The sequence below is a fragment of the Rhinoderma darwinii genome, chromosome 7 (genome assembly GCF_050947455.1).
Source record: "Rhinoderma darwinii isolate aRhiDar2 chromosome 7, aRhiDar2.hap1, whole genome shotgun sequence".
Lineage (NCBI taxonomy): Eukaryota > Metazoa > Chordata > Amphibia > Anura > Rhinodermatidae > Rhinoderma > Rhinoderma darwinii.
This window is the reverse complement of record NC_134693.1, coordinates 60,818,232-60,843,702: the sequence shown is the minus strand read 5'-3', so window position 1 is coordinate 60,843,702 and position 25,471 is coordinate 60,818,232. Positions and strand designations below refer to the sequence as shown.

Below are 25,471 nucleotides of genomic sequence, written 5' to 3'. Positions count from 1 at the left end.
GATTTAAACATTTAACCTAGATTACGATTAATGAACGTTTTTAGGCCACGTCCCTCTTGTATGCCACACCCCCTATTTGCATGCTGTGCCATTGAATTAATATAGATCACCTGAACCTTCTGCATACTACGGTATATAATATACCCCCCGACACCGCCCATAAACGTACGGTGCTCCCCACATAGTATAATGCCCCTATAGCTGCCCCACACACAGTATAATGTCCCTATAGCTTCCCCAATAGCGCCTAATAAAAATAATAAAATTCATACTCCCCTAACCGCGTTCCAATGACTAGTGGGGGAGAACCCTCTGCTCCTCCGGTCTCTGTGACTCTGCGCATATTTTCAGATTCCGCTGGGCTTCTGCCATATACCGGCATTATGGTATCCTATTGGTCCATGGTGTCCCCAATGCCCGCCCCATATTTTTTTTTTTTCGCCTAGATGCCCACCCCATTTGCTTCTTGTTTAGACTCCGACACACGCGCCATGTTGAGCAGACGGTGCCCGCTGCAATGGTAGATACACGGATGATGGTGGGCTGCTGTATATTACCCATGGTGGGCCGCTGTATATTACCCCCATCGTCCCTTTATATAATCACCCTCAACCCTGTATATTACCTCATCAACCCTTTAGATAATCCCCATCTCTATATACAGTTGGGGCGGGCACTGCCCGCTGGGCAGTGCTCGGTGGCTCCCTGGTGGTGGGCCCGAGGACGCAGATATAGTTAAAAAAAACAACCGAAATGCTCAAGATGACATTGGTTACCTGCGCTGAACTTCGGTTTCCTTTTTTTTTTCGATTAATTGCCCATCTATAATCAGCTATTGTGTAATATTTCATGTACGTTTATCAGAGTCTGTTAACACAGATATCAAGGCTTCCATTTCTGATCGATCGAAACAAAAGCCTAACAGACCAGATTGACTATCGGTTATATTTCCTTTTTTTTTTTTTTTCTCCCGTCTATGGATTGTATAATAGTGTAGCAGGCAAATGCCATTCTGCTTTCAAATGCGATAGAACAGAGATTCAGCCTTCTAATGGTACAAAAAGCCTATTGAAGTAAATACATACCGTAGCTTTAAATCTTTTTTTTTTTTTTGTTTTCTAAACCTGATGGGAAAGAAATGCATAGAGAAAATCCACTGTGTGAACAGATCTGTACTCCTACCCATGTGATGTGTTTTTTTTTCAGCTGCCTGATTTAGGTGGATGCTTTTGTTTCCTTTGCCATATTCCACGTGTCTGTGTTCTCTGCCTTGTTTATATTTAAATCTGGCCTGTTTCTTGAGAAAATAATCCTGCTATGAAATGAAATAAGGGAGACTTCTAAACTCTGAAGTGAAAACTTTCTGATGACCAGATGCAGTGACGAGTTCTCAGAGTCCTTTTATAAATGAAAACCACAACCTGATTGTCAGCTCTAAACATTTATACAGTTTTTCTCTCCCCCACTCTGTCCCAATATGTTGGTTTTGTAGATTATGGCTTAGAGACTCAGGGCACTTATAATGTGGTGACAATCTCCCACATAAGGAGATGAGCGCTATAATGTAGGTGACAGCAGTGCTTTTTATTTAGAAAAACAATCTATTTTTACCACGTTAGGAGCGATTTTTAGTTTTATGCTAATTAGTTTCTTAATGCCCAAGTGGGCGTGTTTTTACTTTAGACCAAGTGGGCGTTGTGCAGAGGAGTGTATGACGCTGACCAATCAGTGACCAATCAGCGTCATGCACTTCTCCACATTCATTTAGTCAGCGCATAGTGACACTGTGTTGTTCACGATGTGCTGTCTTATACTGACACATTAACGTTACTGAAGTGTTAAGACAGTGAGTAGACATTCCTTCCAGCCAGGACGGGATGTCTGTTCACAATCCCGGAACTTCGTTAACGTTTGTTTGGTACTTACAGCAGAGCAAAGCGTAATCTCGTGAGATCTCGCTGTAAATGATAGGTTACAGCGAGATTACGCTTTGCTCTGCTGGAAGTACCAAACAAACGTTAACGAAGTTCCGGGATTGTGAATAGACATCCCGTCCTGGCTGGAAGAAATGTCTACTCACTGTCTTAACACTTCAGTAACGTTAATGTGTCAGTATAAGACAGCACATCGTGAACAACACAGTGTCACTATGCGCTGACTAAATGAATGTGAAGTGCATGACGCTGATTGGTCTGCATCATACACTCCCCTGTACAACGCCCACATGGTCCGCGTCATACACTCCTCTGTACAACGCCTACGTGGTCAGCGTCATACACTCCTCTGTGCAACGCCCACGTGGTCAGCGTCATACACTCCTCTGTGCAACGCCCACGTGGTCAGCGTCATACACTCCTCTGCGTAACGCCCACGTGGTCAGCGTCATACACTCCTCTGCGCAACACCCACGTGGTCAGCGTCGTACACTCCTCTGCGCAACACTCACGTGGTCAGCGTCGTACACTCCTCTGCACAACGCCCACGTGGTCAGCGTCGTACACTCCTCTGCGTAACGCCCACGTGGTCAGCGTCATACACTCCTCTGCGCAACACCCACGTGGTCAGCGTCGTACACTCCTCTGCGCAACACTCACGTGGTCAGCGTCGTACACTCCTCTGCACAACGCCCACGTGGTCAGCGTCGTACACTCCTCTGCGCAACGCCCACGTGGTCAGCGTCATACACTCCTCTGCGCAACGCCCACGTGGTCAGCGTCATACACTCCTCTGCGCAACGCCCACGTGGGCATTAAGAAACTAATTAGCACAAAGCTAAAATCGCTCCTAACGTGGTAAAAATAGATTGTTTTTCTAAATAAAAAGCACTGCTGTCACCTACATTATAGCGCCGATCTCCTTATGTGGGCGATAGGGCACTTATAATGTGGTGACAGTCTCTTTAAAGTGGTTTTCCTATCAGAGACTTTTGACGTATTTGCAGGATATGTCATAAATGTCAGATGCGGGTCCCACCTCTGGGACCCGCACCTCTCTAGAACGGGGCCCCCTAAACCCCGTTTTACCCCTCCTGTGTTGTGGCTGAAGCAGTAGATTTCCAACCATGAAGAAGCTGAGCTACGCTGTTTTCGGAAGTCTCATAGAACTGAATGGTAGTTACAAAAACATCGTAGCTCGCATGCTACGCTGCTTCCGTAACTGCCATTCACTAGTATGGAACTTATGGAAACAGCGTAGCTCAGTGAAGTGGCCGAGCGGCAGCGAAAATAGGGTAGAACGGGGATTAGGGGGCCCCATTCTAGAGATAGGTGTGGGACCCGCGTCTGTCTCACGTTTATGATCTAGCCTGTGGATATGTCATAAATGTCCCTGATGGGAAAACTCCTTTTAAATGGGTTTTCTGGTCTTTAAAAATTGTCTACAAATGGTAAATTAGATTAGTTGCTTATCAATGTTCTGCTGAAATGTCTCTGTAAGGCGATGTTCACACTACGTTTTTTTGATATATGTTTAGCATGTATGGCAGGAAAACTTCCAATATAAATGCTAAAAGTATCTTAAGGTTTACATAAGCCTGGCTGGTATACCGCCAAAAAAAGAACTAAATAGCATAGTGAACAAATTATTTAATTTTTTTTAGCTTTTATTTTGTTCTTGAACTTCACTTTTTTTCCCCCCCACCCCCCTCAGACAGAAAACATTCCTGTTGTCAGAAGACCTGACAGAAAAGACCTTCTTGCCTACCTAAATGGGGAGACATGTAAGTAAGATTTTGAGGTAAGATTGTCACGATACCAGAATTTGGGCTTCAATACCGATGCTTAGAGTAGTATTGAGATACTCGATAACAAAATGATTAATTTGCCAACAATAAAAAAAAAAATATACAAAAATAGTCCTTCCATTTTTTTTATTTTTTATATGAGGCACACCATTATGACTGTGTGAAGTACTTGTGTTAATGTGAGGGGAAGTGATGGGGTTAATTACTATTAGGCCTTATTCACATGGCTGAGTACAGTCCGTGAGATACAGACCGTATGTCGTCCGCATTTCCCAGACCGAACACTGTTGAGGAAGCCGGGCCCCCCATACATGACGCTGAGAGTCCCTGCCGGACTACCGCCCCATATTGAAAACCTGATTACAGTACTGGACAGTATTCCTGCGGGTAGGTAGGGACTCCTAGCATCATACATCACTATGGTGCTAGAAGCCCGGCTTCCTGAACTGTTAGGTCCGGGAAATGCGGGCGACCTACGGTCTGTATATCACGGACCAAACACAGCCATGTGAATTAACCTCCTCATTTCCCTCGCACATTAACCCAATTTCCCGTTATAATCATCATACTAAGTTATCCCATCAAGTACCTCGCTCAGTCATAATGGGCAACATTGGGTTAATGTGTGAGGTACATGATGGGGTTAAATGGAGTCTGTCACCAGAATGTCCGAGTTAAACTAGTAACGGTATTTAACCCCTTGCGTACCTTCGCCGTAATAGTACGTCGCTGGCCGCATATGCCAGCGTACCTTCGCCGTACTATTACGTCGAAGGATCAAACTGTCACTCTGTGAAATCACAAAGTGATAGCGACATGGCGGCAGCTGTCAGTGATAGCTGACCGCCTCTGTTGCCGTGCTGGGGACAGATCTGCATGCCCCGATGTCGGCGATTGCTGTGATTGGTCAGTCTTTAGAGACTGACCAATGACAGCTATCTATGACGTAGGAAACCGGAGAAAGCTCCTGTCAGCGTCTCTGATCTCCTCATTTCTGTGAGAACTGTGAGGAGATCGGAGAGTGACAGAACTACAGTGGAAAACAGTGGAAAAACAGCGTTTTTAGTGCCCATCTGCCCTTTATAGTGCCCATCTGCCCTTTATAGTTCCCATCTGCCCTTTATAGTGCCCATCATCCCTCAGAATATAACTAATAATATTCTTTAGTGCCCATTAGGGCCCAGCAGCCCTCTCCAGTGCCCACCAGCCATCTTTAGTACCCACCAGCCATTTTAGTGCCCACCAGCAATCTTTAGTGCCCACCAGCCCCCTTTGCTGCTCATTATAGTGCCCATCAGTCCTCCCTAGTAACAATCAAACCTATATAATACTCTTCTTTAGTGCCCATCAGTATATTAGCCCCCTTTAGTGCCCAGCAGCCCTCTCCAGTGCCCACCAGCCATCTTTAGTACCCACCAGCCATTTTAGTGCCCACCAGCAATCTTTAGTGCCCACCAGCCCCCTTTGCTGCTCATTATAGTTCCCATCAGTCCTCCCTAGTAACAATCAAACCTATATAATACTTTTCTTTAGTGCCCATCAGTATATTAGCCCCCTTTAGTGCCCATCAGCCCTCTTTACTGCCCTATCCTTTAGTTCTTCATAAAAAAAATATAAAAAAACAAAAAAAAACAAAAAAAAAAAATACAAAAAAAGTTTTAGTAATTTAGTAATACTGTTCAGGAATTTAGTTTTGCACGTCAGGGTTAGTGCAGTGTTATTACACACTCGTAATGTCTCGTCTATTTAGCGTGGAGGAGGCATATGCCATTTTATGTTCAGATACAGATAGCGCCAGTGAGGGTGGATCTGAGTTTGTGTTATCCTCCTCCAGTGATGAGGAACCCCCTCAGAAACGAAGCAGGGCTAGTGATCCGAATGAGCCCAGCACAAGTGACCCCAGCACCAGTGACCCCAGCACCAGTGACCCCATATGGCTACCGCCTACCTCTTACACACCTGAAATTCCTGCGTTTACCTCTGCCCCTGGCATAAAAATAAATCCAACTGACTTTCAGGAAATAGATTTTTTTAAATGTTTTTTTTCGGATACTTTAGTTGACCTAATGGTTGTGCAAACAAATTTATATGCACAACAATTCTTAGGCAAAAATCCGACATCCCATTATGCCAGAACCCAAGCTTGGCACCCAACCAATGCAAATGAAATTGCAACCTTCTGGGGGCTCTTGCTCCACATGGGCCTTGTAAAAAAGCCCACCATCAAATCGTATTGGTCCACAGATATTTTGTACGATACACCTGTATTCCGTGCTGTGATGCCGCGAAAACGTTTTGAGGCCCTTTTAAAGTTTTTGCACTTTGCTGACAATGAGCAGTGCCCCACCCCGGATCATCCAAATTTTGATAGGCTGTTCAAAATTAGGCCCATCATCACATATTTTAATTTGGTTTTTGCAGAAGTTTATGTTCCTGAAAAAAACATAGCCATTGATGAATCGTTAGTCCATTTCAAAGGACGGCTTCATTTCCGACAATACTTGCCAAACAAAAGAGCCAGATATGGCATAAAAATATATAAACTGTCCGAGAGCCAGTCTGGATACACACACTCCTTTCGTGTGTATGAGGGGAAAGACAAACAGATTAGTCCCCCAGAGTGCCCCCCAGTTCTTGGCACAAACGGTAAAATAGTGTGGGACCTGCTGCATCCTCTGATGGATAAGGGGTACCACCTATACCTCGACAACTTTTATACCAGCGTTCCGCTTTTTAAGTGCCTTGTTGAAAGGAAAACAATGGCCTGTGGCACTGCTCGCAGGAATCTAAAATACCTCCCAAAGCCTTTTCTTGCTGAGAAACTGTCAGTTGGCGAAACCAGGGCACGATATGATGAAAATGTGCTCCTGGTAAAATTCAGGGACAAAAAAGAGGTCCTCATGCTCTCCACCATGCATGGCAACACCACAAGCCCAGTTTCAGTGCGTGGAACAAGCACCACTGTTTCAAAGCCTGTATGCATACAGGCCTACAACAAGCATATGGGAGGGGTGGATTTGGGAGATCAACTAATGAAGCCATACTGTGCCATGCGAAAGACGAAAGTATGGTACAAAAAACTGTCCGTATATTTAATTGAAATGGCCCTCCTCAATTCTTTTATTTTGTACCGAAGTGCTGGCAATCGTTCTAGGTACCTCGAGTACCTTGAAAAAGTAATTAAAAAATTAATTTTTAAAGACCAAGAGGAAGGAGCGAGTAGCAGGGCTTCAGGAAGTGAGGCAAATAGAATTGTCCCTGGCCAGCACTTCCCCAGTGAAGTCCCCCCAACCGAAAAAAAGAGCCATCCACAAAAACGATGTCGCGTGTGCGCGAAGAGGGGTATCCGAAAGGATACAATATATCAATGCAGCACTTGCCCCTCCAAACCAGGGCTTTGCATGAAAGAATGTTTCAGAATTTACCATTCTTCAGTGGACTACTAATTTTTTTCATGCCATTTTCAGGATGTCCATATAAACTTCATCTTAAATTTTATGTCACCTTCATTTAAAAATTGTCCACTTGTGCACCAATTGGATATATAAAACAAAACAAAAAATCATTATACCCCTAGATGAATACCACCATGGTGGCCCAAAATCACACAAGCAAAAACTAGGCCTTGAAGAGCCTCATGGTACACCTTCACTTCCGGGCCTCACCGTGTGCCTCAATACAAAAAGGTCCTATATAGGGTATCAATGAACACAGGAAAAAAAAATGAATGAATTGTGAGTTCTTTTTTTTCTCATTGGTGCTTGATACATCCCCAAAATGTTTCATCAAACCCACGCGTTTGTAAAATAAATAAAAATTAAAATTCTACCAATTTTGTTTTAATTCCTAATCTGAAAAGTAAAATTTCTCACTATACCACTAGATGAATACCTTGAGCGGTGTCGTTTTCTTAATTGGGTCACATCTTGTGAGTTTCCTCTATATTGGTACCTCATGGGCTCTGAAAACACAATATGATGCCTGAAAAATATTCCAGCAGAATCTGTGATCAAAAACCAAATGGTGCTCCCTCCTTTCTGACCCTTGCCATGTGCACATATAGCAGTTTACAGCCACATATGGGATATTGCTGTAATCAAGAGAAAATGGGTAACAAATTGAGCAGTGCTCTTTCTCCTATTGCCCCTTGTATAAATGAAAAGTTTGGGGCTTAATCAACTTTTTATTGGAAAAAATGCAAATTTTCACTTTCACTGCCCAATGTTTATGACTTCTATGAAACATCTGTGGAGTCCAAATGCTCACTACACCCCTAAAACAAAATCCTCAATGGGTGTAGTTTCCAAAATGGGGTCACTTCTTGGGGGTTTCCACTGTACTAATACCTCAGGGGCTCTTCAAATGCAACATGGCGCCTGAAAACCATTCCAGCAAAATCTGCGCTCCAAAATCCAAATGGTGCTCCTTCCCTTCTGAGCAGAAGTTTATGACCACATATGGGGTATTTCCGTAATCAGGAGAAATTGCTTTACAAATGTTGGGGTGCTTTTTCTCCCTTTTTCCTTGTAAAAATGTGAAAATTCTATGTTTTTTCAGAAAAAAAGTATATTTTCATCTTCACAGACTAATTTCAATAAATGCAGCGAAAAACCTGTGGGGTCAAAATGCTAACTATACCGCTAGAAAAATTCCTTGAGGGGTATAGTTTCCAAAATGGGGTCACTTTTGGGGGGTTTCCACTGTTTAGGTCCCTCCAGGGCATTGCACACATAACACGGCACCGAAAACCATTCCAGTAAAATCAGCACTCCAAAATCCAAATGGCGTTCCTTCCCTTCTGAGCCCTGCTGTGGGTCCAAACAACAGTTTATGACCACATATGGGGTATTGCCGTAATCGGGAGAAATTGCTTTACAAATGTTGGGGTGCTTTTTGTCCTTTATTCCTTGCAAAAATTCGAAATTTCTACGTTTTTCAGAAAAAAAAGTATATTTTCATCTTCACAGACTAATTCCAATAAATGCAGCGAAAAACCTGTGGGGTCAAAATGCTAACTATACCACTAGAAAAATTCCTTGAGGGGTATAGTTTCCAAAATGGGGTCACTTTTGGGGGGTTTCCACTGTTTAGGTCCCTCCAGGGCATTGCAAACATAACACGGCACCGAAAACCATTCCAGTAAAATCAGCACTCCAAAATCCAAATGGCGTTCCTTCCCTTCTGAGCCCTGCTGTGGGTCCAAACAACAGTTTATGACCACATATGGGGTATTGCCGTAATCGGGAGAAATTGCTTTACAAATGTTGGGGTGCTTTTTGTCCTTTATTCCTTGCAAAAAGTCGAAATTTCTACGTTTTTCAGAAAAAAAAGTATATTTTCATCTTCACAGACTAATTCCAATAAATGCAGCGAAAAACCTGTGGGGTCAAAATGCTAACTATACCACTAGAAAAATTCCTTGAGGGGTATAGTTTCCAAAATGGGGTCACTTTTGGGGGGTTTCCACTGTTTAGGTCCCTCCAGGGCATTGCAAACATAACACGGCACCGAAAACCATTCCAGTAAAATCAGCACTCCAAAATCCAAATGGCGTTCCTTCCCTTCTGAGCCCTGCTGTGGGTCCAAACAACAGTTTATGACCACATATTGGGTATTGCCGTAATCGGGAGAAATTGCTTTACAAATGTTAGGGTGTTTTTTGTCCTTTATTCCTTGAAAAAATTCGAAATTTCTACGTTTTTCCAGAAAAAAAGTAGATTTTCATTTTCACAGACTAACTCCAATAAACATAGCAAAATACCTGTGGGGTCAAAATGCTAACTATACCCCTAGATAAATTCCCTGAGGGGTGTAGTTTAAAAAATAGGGTCACTTTTGGGTGTTTCCACTGTTTTGACACCACAAGACCTTTTCAAACCTGACATGGTGCCTAAAATATATTCTAAAAAAAGCAGGCCCCAAAATCCACTAGGTGCTCCTTTGCTTCTGAGGCCTGTGTTTCAGTCCATTATCACACTAGGGCCACATGTGGGATATTTCTAAAAACTGCAGAATCTGGGCAATAAATATTGAGTTGCGTTTCTCAGGTAAAACCTTCTGTGGTACAGAAAAAAATGTATTACAAATGAATTTTGTAAAAAAAAATGAAATTTTCAAATTTCAGCTCTACTTTCCTTCAATTCCTGTAAGACGCCTAAAGGGTTGAAACACTTTCTGAATGCTGTTTTGAATACTTTGAGGGGTGCAGTTTTCAAAATGGGGTGTTTTATGGGGGTTTCTAATATATAGGGCACTCAAAACCACTTCAGAACTGAACTGGCCCCTGTAAAAATAGTCTTTTGAAATTTTATTGAAAATTTGAGAAATTGCTGCTAAAGTTCTAAGCCTTGTAACGTCGTAGAAAAATAAAAGGATGTTCAAAAAACGATGCAAACATAAAGTAGACATATGGGAAATGTGAAATAGTAACTATTTTGTGTGGTATTACTATCTGTTTTACAAGCAGATAGATTTAAAATGTGAAAAATCATAATTTCTTCATATTTTCTCTAAATTTTGGTGTTTTTCACAAATAAGCAATAAATTTATCGACAAAATTTTTTCACTAACCTAAAGTACAATATGTCACGAGAAAACAATCTCAGAATCAATTGGATAGGTAAAAGCATTCCGGAGTTATTACCACATAAAGTGACACATGTCAGATTTGAAAAAATGGGTCTGGTCCTCAAGGCCAAAATGAGCTGGGTACTCAAGGGGTTAAGAGGACACTAACCGGTTTCTAACGTTTATTTACATTTTCTGCTTACTGCCTCCTTTGTAGAGAAATACATTTTAAGTTTATGCTAATGAGCATTTAGGTGCAATGAGGGCGTTACCATTGCAACTAAATTCTCTTACTTCGCTCCCCAGTTCAACCCCCCCTACATCCCTTCTTACATTAATTTGCAGGCCAGGCAGCGTAATCTACGCATTAGCGCCTGGCGCCGTACTATCTGTAACGCGCGCGCCACTGCTCTTCACTCGGCGCATGCGCAGTATGATCCTTCTGCTCGACGTTCTAAGCTGCAGTACTGTGCATGTGCCGAATAAAGAGCAGGGACGCTGCGCGTGCGCAGTACTGCCGATTAGAACGTCGATCAGAAAGATCGTACTGCGCATGCGCCATGTGAAGAGCAGGGATGCGCGCATTACAGATAGTACGAGGCTAGGCATAAACGCGCTGATTACGCTGCCTGGCCCCTGTCAATCAATGTAAGAAGGGAGGGAGGGGGGTTGAACTGGGGAGCGAGGTAAGAGCATTTAGGTGCAATGGTAACGCCCTCGTTGCACCTGAATGCTCATTAACATAAAGTTAATAAAACTTATTTCTCTACAAAGGAGGCAGTAAGCAGAAAATAAACGTTAGAAACTTGTTAGTCTCCTCTACAATACCCGGTTACTAGTTTAATACGGACATTCTGGTGACCGACTCCATTTAATTACTATTAATGTGAGGAAAATAGTGTTTTGAATTTAGTACCTCTGTGACTCACATAATGGCAATTTTGTGGGTTAATCTGGGTCACATTAACACCAAATGTTCCTCAGTGCAGGCTGCAAAAAATACTAGTTCCTACTCTAGTGCCTTTTATTTCAAGCTTTTCCCCTGCTCTAACTAATACCTGTCTGGGAATGGTCTGTCACTGTACAATGCGGCGCGGTCCTGATTCCACGCTTGGGTGCGTTAGCAACACAGGCACGTCATCATTAACCGTGTGCCACTCACGACATTCTCCTCCCTCCCTGCCCCTTCTCACATACTCGGATAATCGTTGGTGGCAGAAGAGAAAGGAGAGGAGCGTTCCTTCCTCCTACTGTGGGCACTAAAGACGAGTGGAGCAGTTACTGAAGGAAGAGAATGTCGCGGGGGTTGTACAGTGCGTGTGTCCCGTGTTCCTTTCATTTATTTCAATACTAAGCTTTACTGCCATACAGCTTTGTAGTGAAAAACATAAATTTACGGTATCTGTTTTCCCCCGCACAGCATCTTTCTACTTTTCACAGCCCAGCAACACAGCATGATCTTATAGTATACAGCTTCCATTCTCAACTGTGTTTTCTACTGGTGATACCTCCGATTGTTTCACAGCTAGAACTGTGATTAGAATCTCCTCTTTCATATGTCACCAAAACCGCTGTTCTAGGTGGTCCACAGCCCGAGATATGGCTATTTGAAGTGATCCACCTTCCCTCCAGCCTCCTTCTCTCATACTGTGTGAAGCAGCTTCATGCTGATAGGACGGCGTCCGAGGCTGTAAGGGAGGTCCACCTCAGGAGCATCGCTGGTGTTGACGCCCGTTTATCAAGATTAGCCTCATTTGCATATTTAGAGAAAAGCTCATAACTTTTAAAATAAAAGTTTTAGGACACAATTTTCACTATCCTTATCAGTGTGACCGCGCCTATCGGATTAGCTAGGAGATATGGCATTACTAAACTAGTGACCGATCCTCTAAGGGTTTTGGTATTATTTTAAAGGGTTTAACCATGTAATGTATTGAATGTTTGTTTTTTTTTTCTCTCTGCAGCGACTTCTGCCAGTATAGACAGAAGTGCTCCACTGGAAATTGGTCTTCAAAGATCTTCACAGGGTATGCATAAATTCTGTTTCTGTAGGGTACCTTTTTTTCTGGAATTCAAAATATAAAAGTAACTTTTGCATTTCTTTTCTAGTGAAGAGAGCTACAGATGAAATATTAGCTGAAGCAAAGAAACCAAGAATAGAGGTAAAGTATGATGCATCGAAATATCGATACCATTTAGATTCTCTGCCCCCGCAAATGGTTCAATACCGTTAATTCATGTTTTTAGTCACTATCCTGATGTGATGCAGCCGGCGCCGCACTAATGAGCAGCGACGCCGGCCCTGATGACATAGAACATTGTGTGCGCACTGCAAAGGGCCACCATGTTCTGTCTTCAGTGCCCGCCGCCCATTAGTGCTGCGTCAGCCGCATCAAATCATGCTGATTGTGCGTGTGTGTTTAGAAGCATTGCAATGGCTGTAATGTACAGCTGTGGCCCCGTTCTAATTGCAAAGATTAGAGAAACCCCTTTCCAAAGTTATCCCCCTGAATGCCGCGATCAAAGCTGACCGGGGCATTCAAAGGGAAAATGAGAATACCGTACCCCCCTTATGACCACATCACAGAGCAATACAAATCAATATTTATTGCCCAGATTCTGCAGTTTTTAGAAATATCCCAGATGTGGCCCTAGTGTGCTACTGGTCTGAAGCACAGGCCTGAGAAGCAAAGGAGCGCCTAGAGGATTTTGGGGCCTCCTTTTTATTAGAATATATTTTAGGCACCATGCCATGCTTGAAGTCTTCTACCAAAACAAAGGAAATACACAATTTTCGAAACGACACTCCCCAAGGAATTAATCTAAGGGTGCAAGTGAGCATTTTAACCCCACTTATATTTTTTCTTGCTGAATTTCTTGGAATTATGGCGTAAAAAGAAAAGTCTAAATTTTTTCCCGCAAAAAGTCGTTTTAGCTCACATTTTTTTTTTCCGCAAAGAATAAAGGAGAAACAGCACCCCATTCTTTTTAAAGCTATTTCTTCCCAAGTACAGTAATACCCCATATGTGTTTATGAACTGGGGTTTGAACACACGGCAGGGCTCAGGAGGGAAGGAGGATTGTTTGGCTTTTGGAGCTCAAATTTAGCTGTAATGGGTTTTGAGTGTCATGTCGCGTTTGCAAAGCCTTGAGGGACCAAAACTGTGGGAACTCCCCAATAGTGACTTGCAGCAATTCGAGCAGGGGAAAAAACAAAACACTATTTGGCGAGGATTTCTGTTACAGATTTACCAGCATTTTTTCTAGAGATTCTGCTGCAAATTTGCTGTTGCAGAAAATCTGCAGAGTATCCTGTGTGTGGGAACATACTCTAAATGTCTGATAGATGCGGGTCCCAGCTCTTGGACCCACACCTAGATCGAGATCAGGGGTTACACGACCCTGGCTACGACTGGTGCGGCAAGCCGATTCCAGGTGGAAACTAGTGAAAGGGGGGGGGGGGGGGCACACATGCATGCGGCTCTCTGAAATTCTGTACGATGAGAGATACAGGGTTCAGCCCCATGCACACGACCGTGCCTGCAATCACGGCCTGCGGGCACGGCCGGCCGCCGACTGCCATCCGCATTTTCGGGTCCTGCTCCCATACAAAGTATGGGTTTTGAGTGTCATGTCGCGTTTGCAAAGCCCTGAGCACGGGAGTATGGGAGCACGGCCCGCAAAATGCAAAAGAACGTACATGTTCCATAATTTTCGGAACATTTCTACGGCACACACACCCACCCGTAGCGCTACGGAAATGCGTCCGTGTTCAATGAAAGTGAATGGGTCTATTTTTGCGGACCGCAGTTGCGGTCCGCAAAAACAGAGATTTTTTACGGTCGTGTGCATGGGGCCTTCTCCGGGACTTTTATATTCACGGCCTATCCTTAGGATAGGTCATCAATATCAACAACATACACTACCAGCCAGGACGTGATGTCTATTCAGAATCCTGACACTTCGGTAACGTTTGTGCAAGGATTCTGAATAGGATAGGCCGTCAATATAAAAGTCCCCGAGAACCCTGTAACTCTCATTGCATAGAATTTCAGAGAGCCGCATGCATGTGTGGCCCCCCCCCCCCTCTTCACTAGTTTCCACCTGGAATCGGCAGCTTGTGGCTGCTGCACCAGTCGTAGCCAGGGTCGTGTAACTTCTGATCTCAATCTAGAAAAAAATGCTGGTAAATCTGTCGCACAAATCCGCAACAAATAAGTGTTTTTTTTCCCCAGCTCGAATTGCTGCAAGTATATGTGCACCTGCGGTTTTTACTGCGTTTCTACTGCGTAAACGCAGTAAAAGCCGCAACAACCTAGATCTGTTCCAGAGTTTATGCTTCCCATTGAAGTCTAGGGGCCAAACACGCAGAAACTCTGCACAGAACACGTAGCATAAATTGACATCCTGCGGAATTTAAAAATACTTACCGCAGAACACTTTCTGCACGACTTTAGTGCATTTTTTTCCCCCGTAGAGTGGGCATAAGATTTTCTAAACCTCATTCACTTTGTTGCTACTATAAATTCTGTGGAATTTCCTGCACAGAATTCTGTTGTGGAAATCCTGCAGCGTTTACGCTACATGGGAACCCGGCGTTCTGGTATATCCACAGGATACCCTAAATGTTTAATTTGGGGCTAACTCTTTTAATTGAAATACTTTTTGCAAATTCGCTTTTGAAGAAGTTCTTAACAAGAGGTTTAAATAATTTTTCTCCATTCACTGTGGATATTTATGAACTGTGCTCCATAAAAGACGCTTTCCCATTTGTGTGTTTATTAAGGCTCTATTACATCGGCCGATTTTGGCCGGTGCAGTGAGCACCAATTAACGAGACAGCTTGTTGATCGGAGCTCATCTGCTCCTGTCACAAGGAGCTATGTATGGAGATGAGTGCTCGTTACTCCGATCACTCGTTCCCATACATTATCATGTCGGCCGCTCGTCTCCCTGTTTACGCAGGGAGATGCGCTGCCGACAATGATATTTAACTTCTTTAATACGATCCGATCAGCAGATGAACGAGCGTTTGCTAGTTCATCTGCTGATCGCTGCCCTGTTTACTCAGGGCAATTATTGGCAGCGAGAGTTCTATGAACGATCGCTTGCCCGATAATTGCCCAGTGTAAAACCCCCTTTCGTTTATGTAACTATAAGTTCACATTTTGTTAGTAATCCATGCAGAAGTCCAGGTAATTCTGATCACTTTTTCTTGTAATCCTTCGCTTTATACGCAGCATCTGTACATGATTGGTAGATCCAAGAGTAGACCTTTTTTGGCAAAATTTCAATCGCCAATTAAGCAAACGTTCTTCTTTTTTGTAATCACAGTCTCTATTTGCTGTTGTCATGGCATCTTGGGGCCTAGTAAAAAGCCCACAGTTCTGCCATGTTAGTCCTCCTATTAACTCCACCAAAGGGTGTGCTTAATAGAACGGTCAAAAAAAACAAAACGTTAAAAACCCTATCTATGTAAATCAAGTTTTGTTCCGAACAGGTTTCCACAATCCCTTAAAGGGGGTTGTCCCAGAATCGAAAATTAACACCTATCCACAGATTAGGTAATCCCTTTCTAGTCACTGGGGGGCCCCCACTGCTGAGACCCCATCAATCGTGAGAACGTGGATCGCAAACCCCCAGAACCTTCTCACTGCATCTCTCCGCATTGAGAAGCTGCTTGAATGGTGCGTCACTCAAGCGTGCACCCGCCATTCTATTCAATGTCTGTTTGTCTTTCCTTTGACTTTGAATAGAGCGGCAGTGCGCGTGCTTGACCGCTGCTCATTTCATTGTCCTCGACCGCATTTAGGATGAAGTACGGGACCCCCTGTTTTTGCGATTAGTGGTTGTCCAAACGGTGGGGACCCCAGGGATATGAAACAAATGCTGTCAATAGGTGATAATTGTCCATTCTGTGTAAACCCCATTTAACATATGTCATGGTTATAAACCATTGTTTTAAATTGGGGAATCTACCAATCCTAAACTGGTGGGTGTAAAAGCACCTGTCGAACTGGCCCTTAATTCCTGATCAATAGGTTGTAAGGAAGGGTTTTGCAGTTTGTAATATATCCTTATTGCTCTTTGGCCAAGAGAGGCCATCTGACTGACTGGTTGGAAGGGACATAAAGTAACATACCGTGCCCACTTCCTTACAGCCCTCATTTAGGCGTTTGGGTGTACTGGAGAATATAACGCTTCTATTTTTTTAGGGCGGTTAAGCCTATTTGGGGTTAGCTTTTCAGTTGTGATCAGTACTCGGTAATGAATGGCAGGTTGTTACTTTGGTTAAACTTCAAAAAAAAAAATTCCCTCTCAGTGTACATCTGGCTAAACAAATGACATGGCGTAGTTAATCTAGGCTTTATGGGTATTTGCTATCTTCCTAGGATGAAGAACGTGTCCGTCTTGACAAAGAGAGACTGGCTGCTAGACTGGAAGGCCATAAAGAAGGCATTGTGCAGACGGAGCAAATTCGGTAAGCTGTGTTTTTCACATAATTGTACCGTTTTGGTATTGAATCTTGTTGTAGCATGCACCATGTCATAAGGGGTATTCTATATTTAACAACCTGTACTCAAACTACGTAATCTTTTCTGTAACTTCATATTTCCTCAAAACAATTATGTACATACAGTGTGTATTTGAACGCATTTAGTACCAATCACATTAAAGGGAGTCTGTAACTTGTCCCCCCAATCTGCCTGCACCGCTGGTCTGGTATTTTGAAAAGCATTGTCTGCATACGTTTTATTACATGTCTTGGTTATTGCAAAATAGCAAAAATCAACTCTAATGCCTCTACGTACTGTATTCTTGAAGCACAGCGAGTTCTCCGTACCAGGAAGTGTCCGGTGCTTTTTGACTCCTCCCGTTCTCTATAATTCTCTGCCAAACTGCTGCGTGATCCGCTTCATCCAGGGAGGGGAACAAGGGGGCCGTGAAAATAAATGCCTATTTGTATATAAGTATTTAGATGTTGATGTGAAACTTTATTAATTTTTTTTTTAAATCCATGTTTTCAGTTCCCTCTCAGAAGCCATGTCCGTTGAAAAAATTGCTGCCATCAAAGCCAAAATTATGGCAAAAAGAAAAACCACAATCAAAACCGATTTGGATGATGATATAACCGCCTTAAAACAGAGGAGTTTTGTGGATGCAGAAGTGGATGTTACCAGGGATATTGTGAGTAGGGAGCGAGTATGGAGAACAAGAACGACTATACTGCAGAGTACAGGAAAAGTGAGTGTTCCAATTACGATGTCAAGCTTCACTCTTGTATTGATGATTTTTTGTTTCATAAACCTTTCTACACATAAAAGTCTTGTTACTGCTCTAGGAGTTAACCTTTCACTCGATCAATTACTGTTAAAGGAAATCTGAGCCCCAAATTCTCTTATACCGCTAATACAGATTACTGTGTTTTTTTGGGGTAAGACTCTTTTTCTCGCATGAAACAAGTTTTTGAGGAGCATGTCCGCCTTATATCCAAGGGAAGGAAGTCAAGGGTGACAGTCCTCTCTAAACACTTAGGAGACATGACTTGTAAACCACAGAACACCGGGTATTCACACCATCACTACCCTAGACCACTGGCAGTCCTGTATTGTGTATTTTTTTTCCCACTCAATATAATTGAATGACGGTTAACGGATTGTATGTGATGCTTTTTAAGAATTCTCAAACCGTTGTTCTCATGCATCCATGTTGCAGAAATTTTCTGCGACATAAAATCAGTTACTTTTATCTGAATGAAATGTGCTGAAATCTGTTCTTGCTGCAGAAACAACCCCATTCAGAAGAATAGAACAGATTTTCAGTTGCAGAAATTTCTGCAACAAAATTTGCAATGTGTGATTTTATCCTAATAGGGGTGCTGCCTGTAGGGTTTGATCCGCGAGACACCCTCTAATCACGAGCTCAAAGGGGCATCTTCAGCTTTCACCAAGCACAGCATCATTCATTTTGTGCGTTGTCTCTAAAATTGCAGCTCGCCTCCTTCTCAATTTTTTTTTTTTTTTGTGGCTATCTTGCATATTAAAGGGATTTTCTTTTGATTATCCTTTATAACCTATCCATATGATAGGTGATAAATCTCTGATTTAACGTTTCTTTTATCTGTGGGGGTCTGATAGCTAAGAACCCCACAGATTCTGAGGATGTGTTTTTTTGAGTGACTTATGCGAATAGAGCGGAACTGCACATCCTTGGCCATAGCTCCATGGACTGTCTATGGGGCTACCGGGATAGGTCACCTCGGGACCCTTATTTTCATGATCAGACATTGATCACCTATCCACAGGGTAGGGGATAAAGGATCATAATAAGAAAACCTCTTTAAACCTTTTGCTGCTGGGGCAACCCTTTGACATACACAGATAAAACCTGAATTATAAAATAAAAATAAAAAAATCATATTATGCCCCCATACACATATATTTTTTACAGTAGACACCCGGAACGCTGTGAAAATGCCACCCAGCACTGCATGCCATTTTGCATAAAAACTTTTTGTATTACAAAAAAAACAAAACGTAACATTTTCGGTCTCCACAAATTGTATGATTAGGTTCAGGGAGGGTTTCTGCCTATTTTTTGCTTTCTAAATGCATTCATGCATATATATATATATTTTTATATCCGGGTGCCAATGGCGATCACAAATAAAAGGTCTATTTTAGAGTAAAAGTAGATTACCAAAAAAACTGCTAAAAAGTAAAGAAAAAAAAACTGCTTTTTTTTTTACTATTTTCAAACTTTAAGCCTAAAATAGCAAAAGATGTGTCTAAGAATTATAACAAAAAGAAACCTGCATGGTCTACAGGGGAAATATAAAACGAAAAGAAATTGCGTCGCTAGCCCAACAAATAAAAAAAAAAAAGTTAGCGATATTTAACGCTTGCTAAATGGTTAACGGTACTTGGTCCTGGAGGTTTAAAATAGCACGGTCCTGAACCGGACGCACACTCGCGCACACACACTCGCGCGCACACACACTCTCTGCTGACAGGATCACAGGCTGTGGGCGGAGCTTCCTCCTCTGCTCCTCGCACCTGTTTACTCAGTGTGTGTAAATAAGAGCAGAGCCCGGTGGCGCCCACTACATGCTAGGAGGGTGCAGCGCCCTGTGCACTCGCACACCACTAAGGCCCCACTTTTTTTTTTTTTCTTAACCATTTTCCATATTTCTTTTCAGAATTTTGCCAAAAACATTTTTGCAATACTTCAAAATGTGAAAGCACGAGAAGAGGGTCGTGCACCGGAGCCAAGACCAGTACAAACAACTGCACCAACGGTAGGGGACTTCATTTGCTTAGCTAAAATATATAACTGCCTCTACTAAATACTTGAAGGATGTAAATAGTTATAAATGACCGGTTACACCGAGATTACGCTTTGCTCTGCTGTAAGTACCAAACAAACGTTACCGAAGTGTCGGGATGTCTATTCACAATCCCGTCCTGGCTGGAAGGAACGTCTAGTCACTGTCCAAACACTTCAGTAACGTTAATATGTCAGTATAAGACAGCACATAGTGAACAACGCAGTGTCACTATGCGCTGACTAAATGAATGGAGAGAAGTGCATGACGCTGATTGGTCAGCGTCATACACTCCTCTGCACAACGCCCACTTGGTCTAAAGTAAAAACACGCCCACTGGGGCCTTAAGAAACTAATTAGCATAAAGCTAAAATCGCTCCTAACGTGGTAAAACTAGATGGTTTTTTAAAATAAAAAGCACTGCTATCACCTACATTATAGCGCCCATCTCCTTATGTAGGAGACAGGGCACTTATAATGTGGTGACCGAGTCTCTTTAAAGAGGCTCTGTCACCACATTATAAGTGCCCTATCTCCTACATAAGGAGATGGGCGCTATAATGTAGGTGACCGTAATGCTTTTTATTTAAAAAAAATCTATTTTTAACACTTTATTAGAGTTTTTAGATTTATGCTAATGAGTTGCTTAATGCTCAAGTGGGCGTATTTTCACTTTAGACCAAGTGGACGTTGTACAGAGGAGTGTATGACGCTGACCAATCAGCATCATACACTTCTCTCCATTCATTTAGGCAGCGCATAGGGATCCTGTTAGATCCTTATGTGCTGTCTTATACTAACACATTAACAATACTGAAGTGTTTAGACAGTGAATAGACATTCCACGGGATGTCTATTCACAATCTCTGCACTTTGTTAGTGTTTCTATGGTAGTTACAGCCGAGGAAGCGTGATCTCGTTGTAACCTGTCATTTACCACGTAATCTCGCGAGATTACACGTCCTCGGCTGTAACTACCACAGACAGAGTAACAAAGTACAGAGATTGTGAATAGACATCCCGTGGAATGTCTATTCACTGTCTAAACACGTCAGTATTGTTAATGTGTAAGTATAAGACAGCACATAAGGATCTAACAGGATCCCTATGCGCTGTGTAAATGAATTGAGAGGAGTGCATGATGCTGATTGGTCAGTGTCATACACTCCCCTGTACAACGCCCACTTGGGCATTAAGCAACTCGTTAGCATAAATATAAAACCGCTAATAAAGTGGTAAAAATAGATCGTTTTTTTTAAAATAAAAAGCACTGCTGTCACCTACATCATAGCGCCGATCTCCTTATCTAGGAGATAGGGCACTTCTAATGTGTTGGCAGAGCCTCTTTTAAGCCAGGTCTAATATTCATATAGTGATGGCAGGCCTGGCTTAGTGTCCTTTGTTAGTCCCCTGGCTGCTATGGCAACCATCGACACCAGCAAATCTCCAGGGCCCCCCCCCCCAAACCGCCACACCTTCCCGTGATTCAAGGTACATTATATTTTTGTAATATTGCATGATTCGAATATTACTTTGAGGAATGTTTTAACGTTAATGGTGAATATTTATTAATATCTACTGCAGATAATATACAAATGAACACTTTATTAAAGTATTCACTGGGGGACACTGTACCATGGGTAATATAAAAAAAAGTGTGGCTCTGCCAAGTGGGCTATACCCTCTGCTGAGCACTCGCCTTTTTAGATTTAGCCTAATGTCCGTAGGAGGCAGAAATGTCAAATTCTGTTAGTTTTTTTTACTTGGTGACACTCCAGCAGGCGCTGGGCGAAAGGAATTACCACATGCCTGCCATTCTGGCGGATGCTCTTCCCACCTTAGTCATGCATTCCCCTATTATCACTGCACCGGCAGCTGAGGATGCTGCACAGCCACACTACGTGTGCACCTTAAGATGATTGACAGCTAATCGTGCCCCCCCCCCGGGATCTGCTGTGGTGGTGGAACAATTCAGACAATCTGAGCGTGCTTGCGGCATTCGATATAGATGGGGCACTTTATTCTGAGGTGTCTTGTAACGCTTAAGTGCTGGCAAACCTTTTTCAGCATTTATCTTCTGTTCTTTACTTAAGACTGGCCTCGCAGAGTAAACTGTGGTGTTTCGCCGGCGCTACCAATAATTTAGTTCCCAGCTTTGGTTCATTGCTAGGCCACAAGCTGGTCACGCCCTCTCACGCTACAGCTTGCTCTCCTCCCGTCTTGCCGTTTTGGCTGGAAGGGGAGGGGTTATTCTGTTCCCCCTCAGATGCTTCCCCCTATGACCGGTAATGAATGCCATAGTACACGGAGTGGTGTACGGAGGTCATACAGCACTGCCAACGTTCCTGCTTTACAGAGGACACAGCAACTAGGGGGTCTGGTAGGATAGCCATTGGCTATAGTGTTTTTATTGTAAAAGGCTCTTAAAGAGGCTCTGTCACCAATTTATAAGTGCCCTATCTCCTGCATAATGAGAGAGGCGCTATAATGTAGGTGACAGCAGTGCTTTTTATTGAAAAAAACCTATCTATTTTCACCACTTTATTACCAATTTTAGATTTATGCGAATGAGTTTCTCAATGGACAACTGGGCTTGTTTTACTATTGACCAAGTGGGCGTTGTACAGAGGAGTGTATGACGCTGACCAATCAGCATCATACACTTCTCTCCATTCATTTAGGCAGCGCATAGGGATCCTTTTAGATCAGTATGTGCTGTCTTATACTAACACATTAACGATACTGAAGTGTTTAGACTGTGAATAGACATCCCGTGGAATGTCTATTCACTATCTCTGCACTTCGTTACTGTTTCTATGGTAGTTACAGCAGAGGAAGCGTAATCTCGCTGTAACCTGTCATTTACAGCGTAATCTTGCAGGATTACGCTTGCTCTGCTGTAACTACCACAGAAACCGTAACAAAGTGCAGGGATTGGGAAGACATCCCGTGGAATGTCTATTCACTCTCTAAACACTTCAGTATCGTTAATGTGTTCGCATAAGACAGCACATACTGATGTAAAAGGATCCCTATGCGCTGAGTGAATGGAGGGGAGTGCATGACTGATTGGTCAGCGTCCTACACTCCTCTGTACAACGCCCACTTGGTCAATAGTAAAACACTCCCAGTTGTCCATTGAGAAACATTAGTATAAAGCTAAAATCGCTAATAACATGGTGAAAATAGATAGTTTTTTTTAAATAAAAAGCACTGCTGTCACCTACATGATAGCGCTGATCTCCTTATGTAGGTGATAGGGCACTTATAATGTGGTGACAGAGCCTCTTTAATATGTCTTCAAAGGGAATAGCTCCTAAGACCCAAACCCTCTCCTGTCATTGTAACGCACTTTGCATGTATGTGGTGCAGTACGAAGTTTCCATGTGGGCAGGCTGACCCAGTCTGTGTTCAATGCCCTCCGCCTAAAGCATCACAGGACTCCCAAGCGCCCATGGTTAGTGAGCACATTACCCCCCAAAGGGCGACTTCCCTCACCCAGGTGGTAGATAATCTTGCCCGCCCCTCTCAAGCCACGGCGGATGCCTTAGAACTCCTTCCTCAGCAGTTAGCGTCCCAATTGTCTAACCCCTCTCCGGCAGTACAGTCCATTCAGTCCCCCAGACACTCTTCCCTGGATTGCACTCGTTCTAGTTCTCCCAGTACATCCCGCAAGCGGGTCGGGTAATCAAGCAGATATCATTCTTCCTCCGATTGCTCTTTGGACAAAAATGCTGCAGGCATCTTTCACTCCTTTCATTCTAGAGCTATATCTGAACCAGCTTCTTCAGGGAAGGTCCCTCCCTCCGACTCAGAGTTTCAGTGTAACAGAAGCGAACCCATTCTTCCTGTGAAGGATCTCATTCAGACAGTGAGAGATATACTTTAGATTGTGGATGATCCTGCTTAATCCCCTCAGAATTAGTTATTGCATCTGCCACAGGCGACCCCCCCCCCCCCCCCCCTCTTGTCTTTCCAGATCCATAAGGATTTTGACATTCTGATGCATGGAAACACCCTGACCAGCCTATGCATGTGTCCAAGAGTGCGGACTATGTTTCCGTTCTCTGATGAGTGTATTACCAAACGGTCATCTCACCCCGAGGTAGATGCTCCCATTGCCCAGCTTTATGAAAATACTACCTTATCAGTTGCAGATGCTTCCACCTTAAAGGATCCAGTCAATGCCAAAATGGAGTCTGTCAAAAGCCACTTTCAGCGCGGCTGCAGCTTCAGTCAGACCCTCTTTTGAAGCATATTGGTTTAGCTGATCTAGTTTAGCTACTCAACTACAGGACGGTATTGATTCAGTGGAATTTTAAGTGGATACTCCCCTGATAGCTGCACAGCTTTTGCAGATGTCTAAATAGATCTGTGACGTCTCTGTCCAAGCTGCCTAACGGTCGGCTAAGGCGGTAGCTGTCCACAGGGCCATTTGGACTAGGAACTGGGATACCTGACAGTCTCTCTAGAAAGGTTTTCGCCCTTCCATTTGCACAGGATCTCCTTTATGGCCCCGACATGGTTCAACTCATTTCTGAGGCTACAGTAGGAAGGAGCACTTTACTTCCATAACGTCACCAAAGGCGACACCCATGTCCCTCAGTCAGAAGACAAAGGTGGTTTCGTTCATTTTGGTACTCTGTTCCACGTCCGAGGCAGAGCTCACGTGACTCCCCGTCCCTTCTGAGTACAGAGACCTCCCTTTTGTCCCAGAAGCTCCTGGCAGTCCCGCAACAGACCCACTAGACCTGCTCTGGCACAGCGGGCTTCCACAGCCTGAAAATTTGCCCTCACCCGAGGTGCTCCCTCTGGTGGGGGCGGAGCAACTGCTCTCCTTCCAGTAGATCTGGCTCAAAAACATCGTAGACGCTTGGGTGCGGGAGGTTGTGTCGTCGGGCTACAAAATAGTGTTTTCTTCTCGCCCCCCCCCCAGGGTGTTTTTTCCTGTCAATGCCCCTTCGGTGCCCCTCTGGAGCCCAGGCTCTTTCTAAAGCCATTCAAAGCCTTTTCCTCAAGGAGTTATTGTCCCCAGTACTAGCTCCAGAACTATTCAAGGGGTTTTTATTCAAACCTTTTCACAGTACGAAAGAAGGACTGATCTCTTCGTCCCATTTTGGATCTAAAATTGCTCAATTGACAGGTGACGATTTGAGGGTTACGCATGGAGTCTCTGCGATCGGTGGTTGTTTCCTTGGAGGTTGACGAGTTCCTGTCTGTAATATACATCTAGGATGCCTATCTTCTTGTTCCCATTGCTCAGGTTCATCAGCGTATCCTGTGATTTGCAGTAGGTTTCGAGCATTTCCAGTTTGTGGCCCCCCCCCCCCTTCGTGCTGGCCACAGCTCCAAGGGTCTTTACCAAGATCATGGCTCTCCTCAGATCCAAGGGGATTGCGGTTAGCCCATACTTGGACCATCTTCTGGTTAAGGCACCTTCCAAACAGGTCAACTTAGACCATTACACTAGATTGTCTTTGCAATTTGGATGGCTGATCAACAGCACAAAGTCATCTCCCTACTTCTCGGAGAATGGAGTTTCTAGGAATGGTCCTGGATATGTTCTCACCCATGTATTCTTACCCAAGGACAAGATCACCGCTCTCCGACAGAATGACCGTACTCTGCAAGATTGTTCCTTGCTTCATCTGCTTCTGCATGAAAGTCCTGGGGATGATGGTCGCCACTTTCTAGGCAGTCCCATTTGCTCAATTTCACTTCTGATCTCTACAACTGGCAATGCTATCTCGTTGGGAGAAGTCTCTAGGATCCTTGGATCTGATGATCTGTCTGCCCTTTCAGTCAAGAAGGAGCTGCTTTTGTGGATGTCTTTCCCA

General features: G+C 43.5%; 1 protein-coding gene across 1 annotated transcript in view; it reads left to right on the top strand.

Annotated features, from left to right (window-relative positions):
• Nucleotides 1–25,471, top strand: part of CDC73 (cell division cycle 73) — a 77,770-nt gene that overhangs the window by 9,076 nt on the left and 43,223 nt on the right. Inside the window, exons 3-8 of the mRNA XM_075833432.1 lie at nucleotides 3,649–3,718; nucleotides 12,274–12,336; nucleotides 12,419–12,471; nucleotides 16,702–16,790; nucleotides 17,338–17,554; nucleotides 19,509–19,607. Coding sequence (XP_075689547.1) covers nucleotides 3,649–3,718; nucleotides 12,274–12,336; nucleotides 12,419–12,471; nucleotides 16,702–16,790; nucleotides 17,338–17,554; nucleotides 19,509–19,607 — 591 coding nt within the window. The remainder of the gene's footprint in view (nucleotides 1–3,648; nucleotides 3,719–12,273; nucleotides 12,337–12,418; nucleotides 12,472–16,701; nucleotides 16,791–17,337; nucleotides 17,555–19,508; nucleotides 19,608–25,471) is intronic.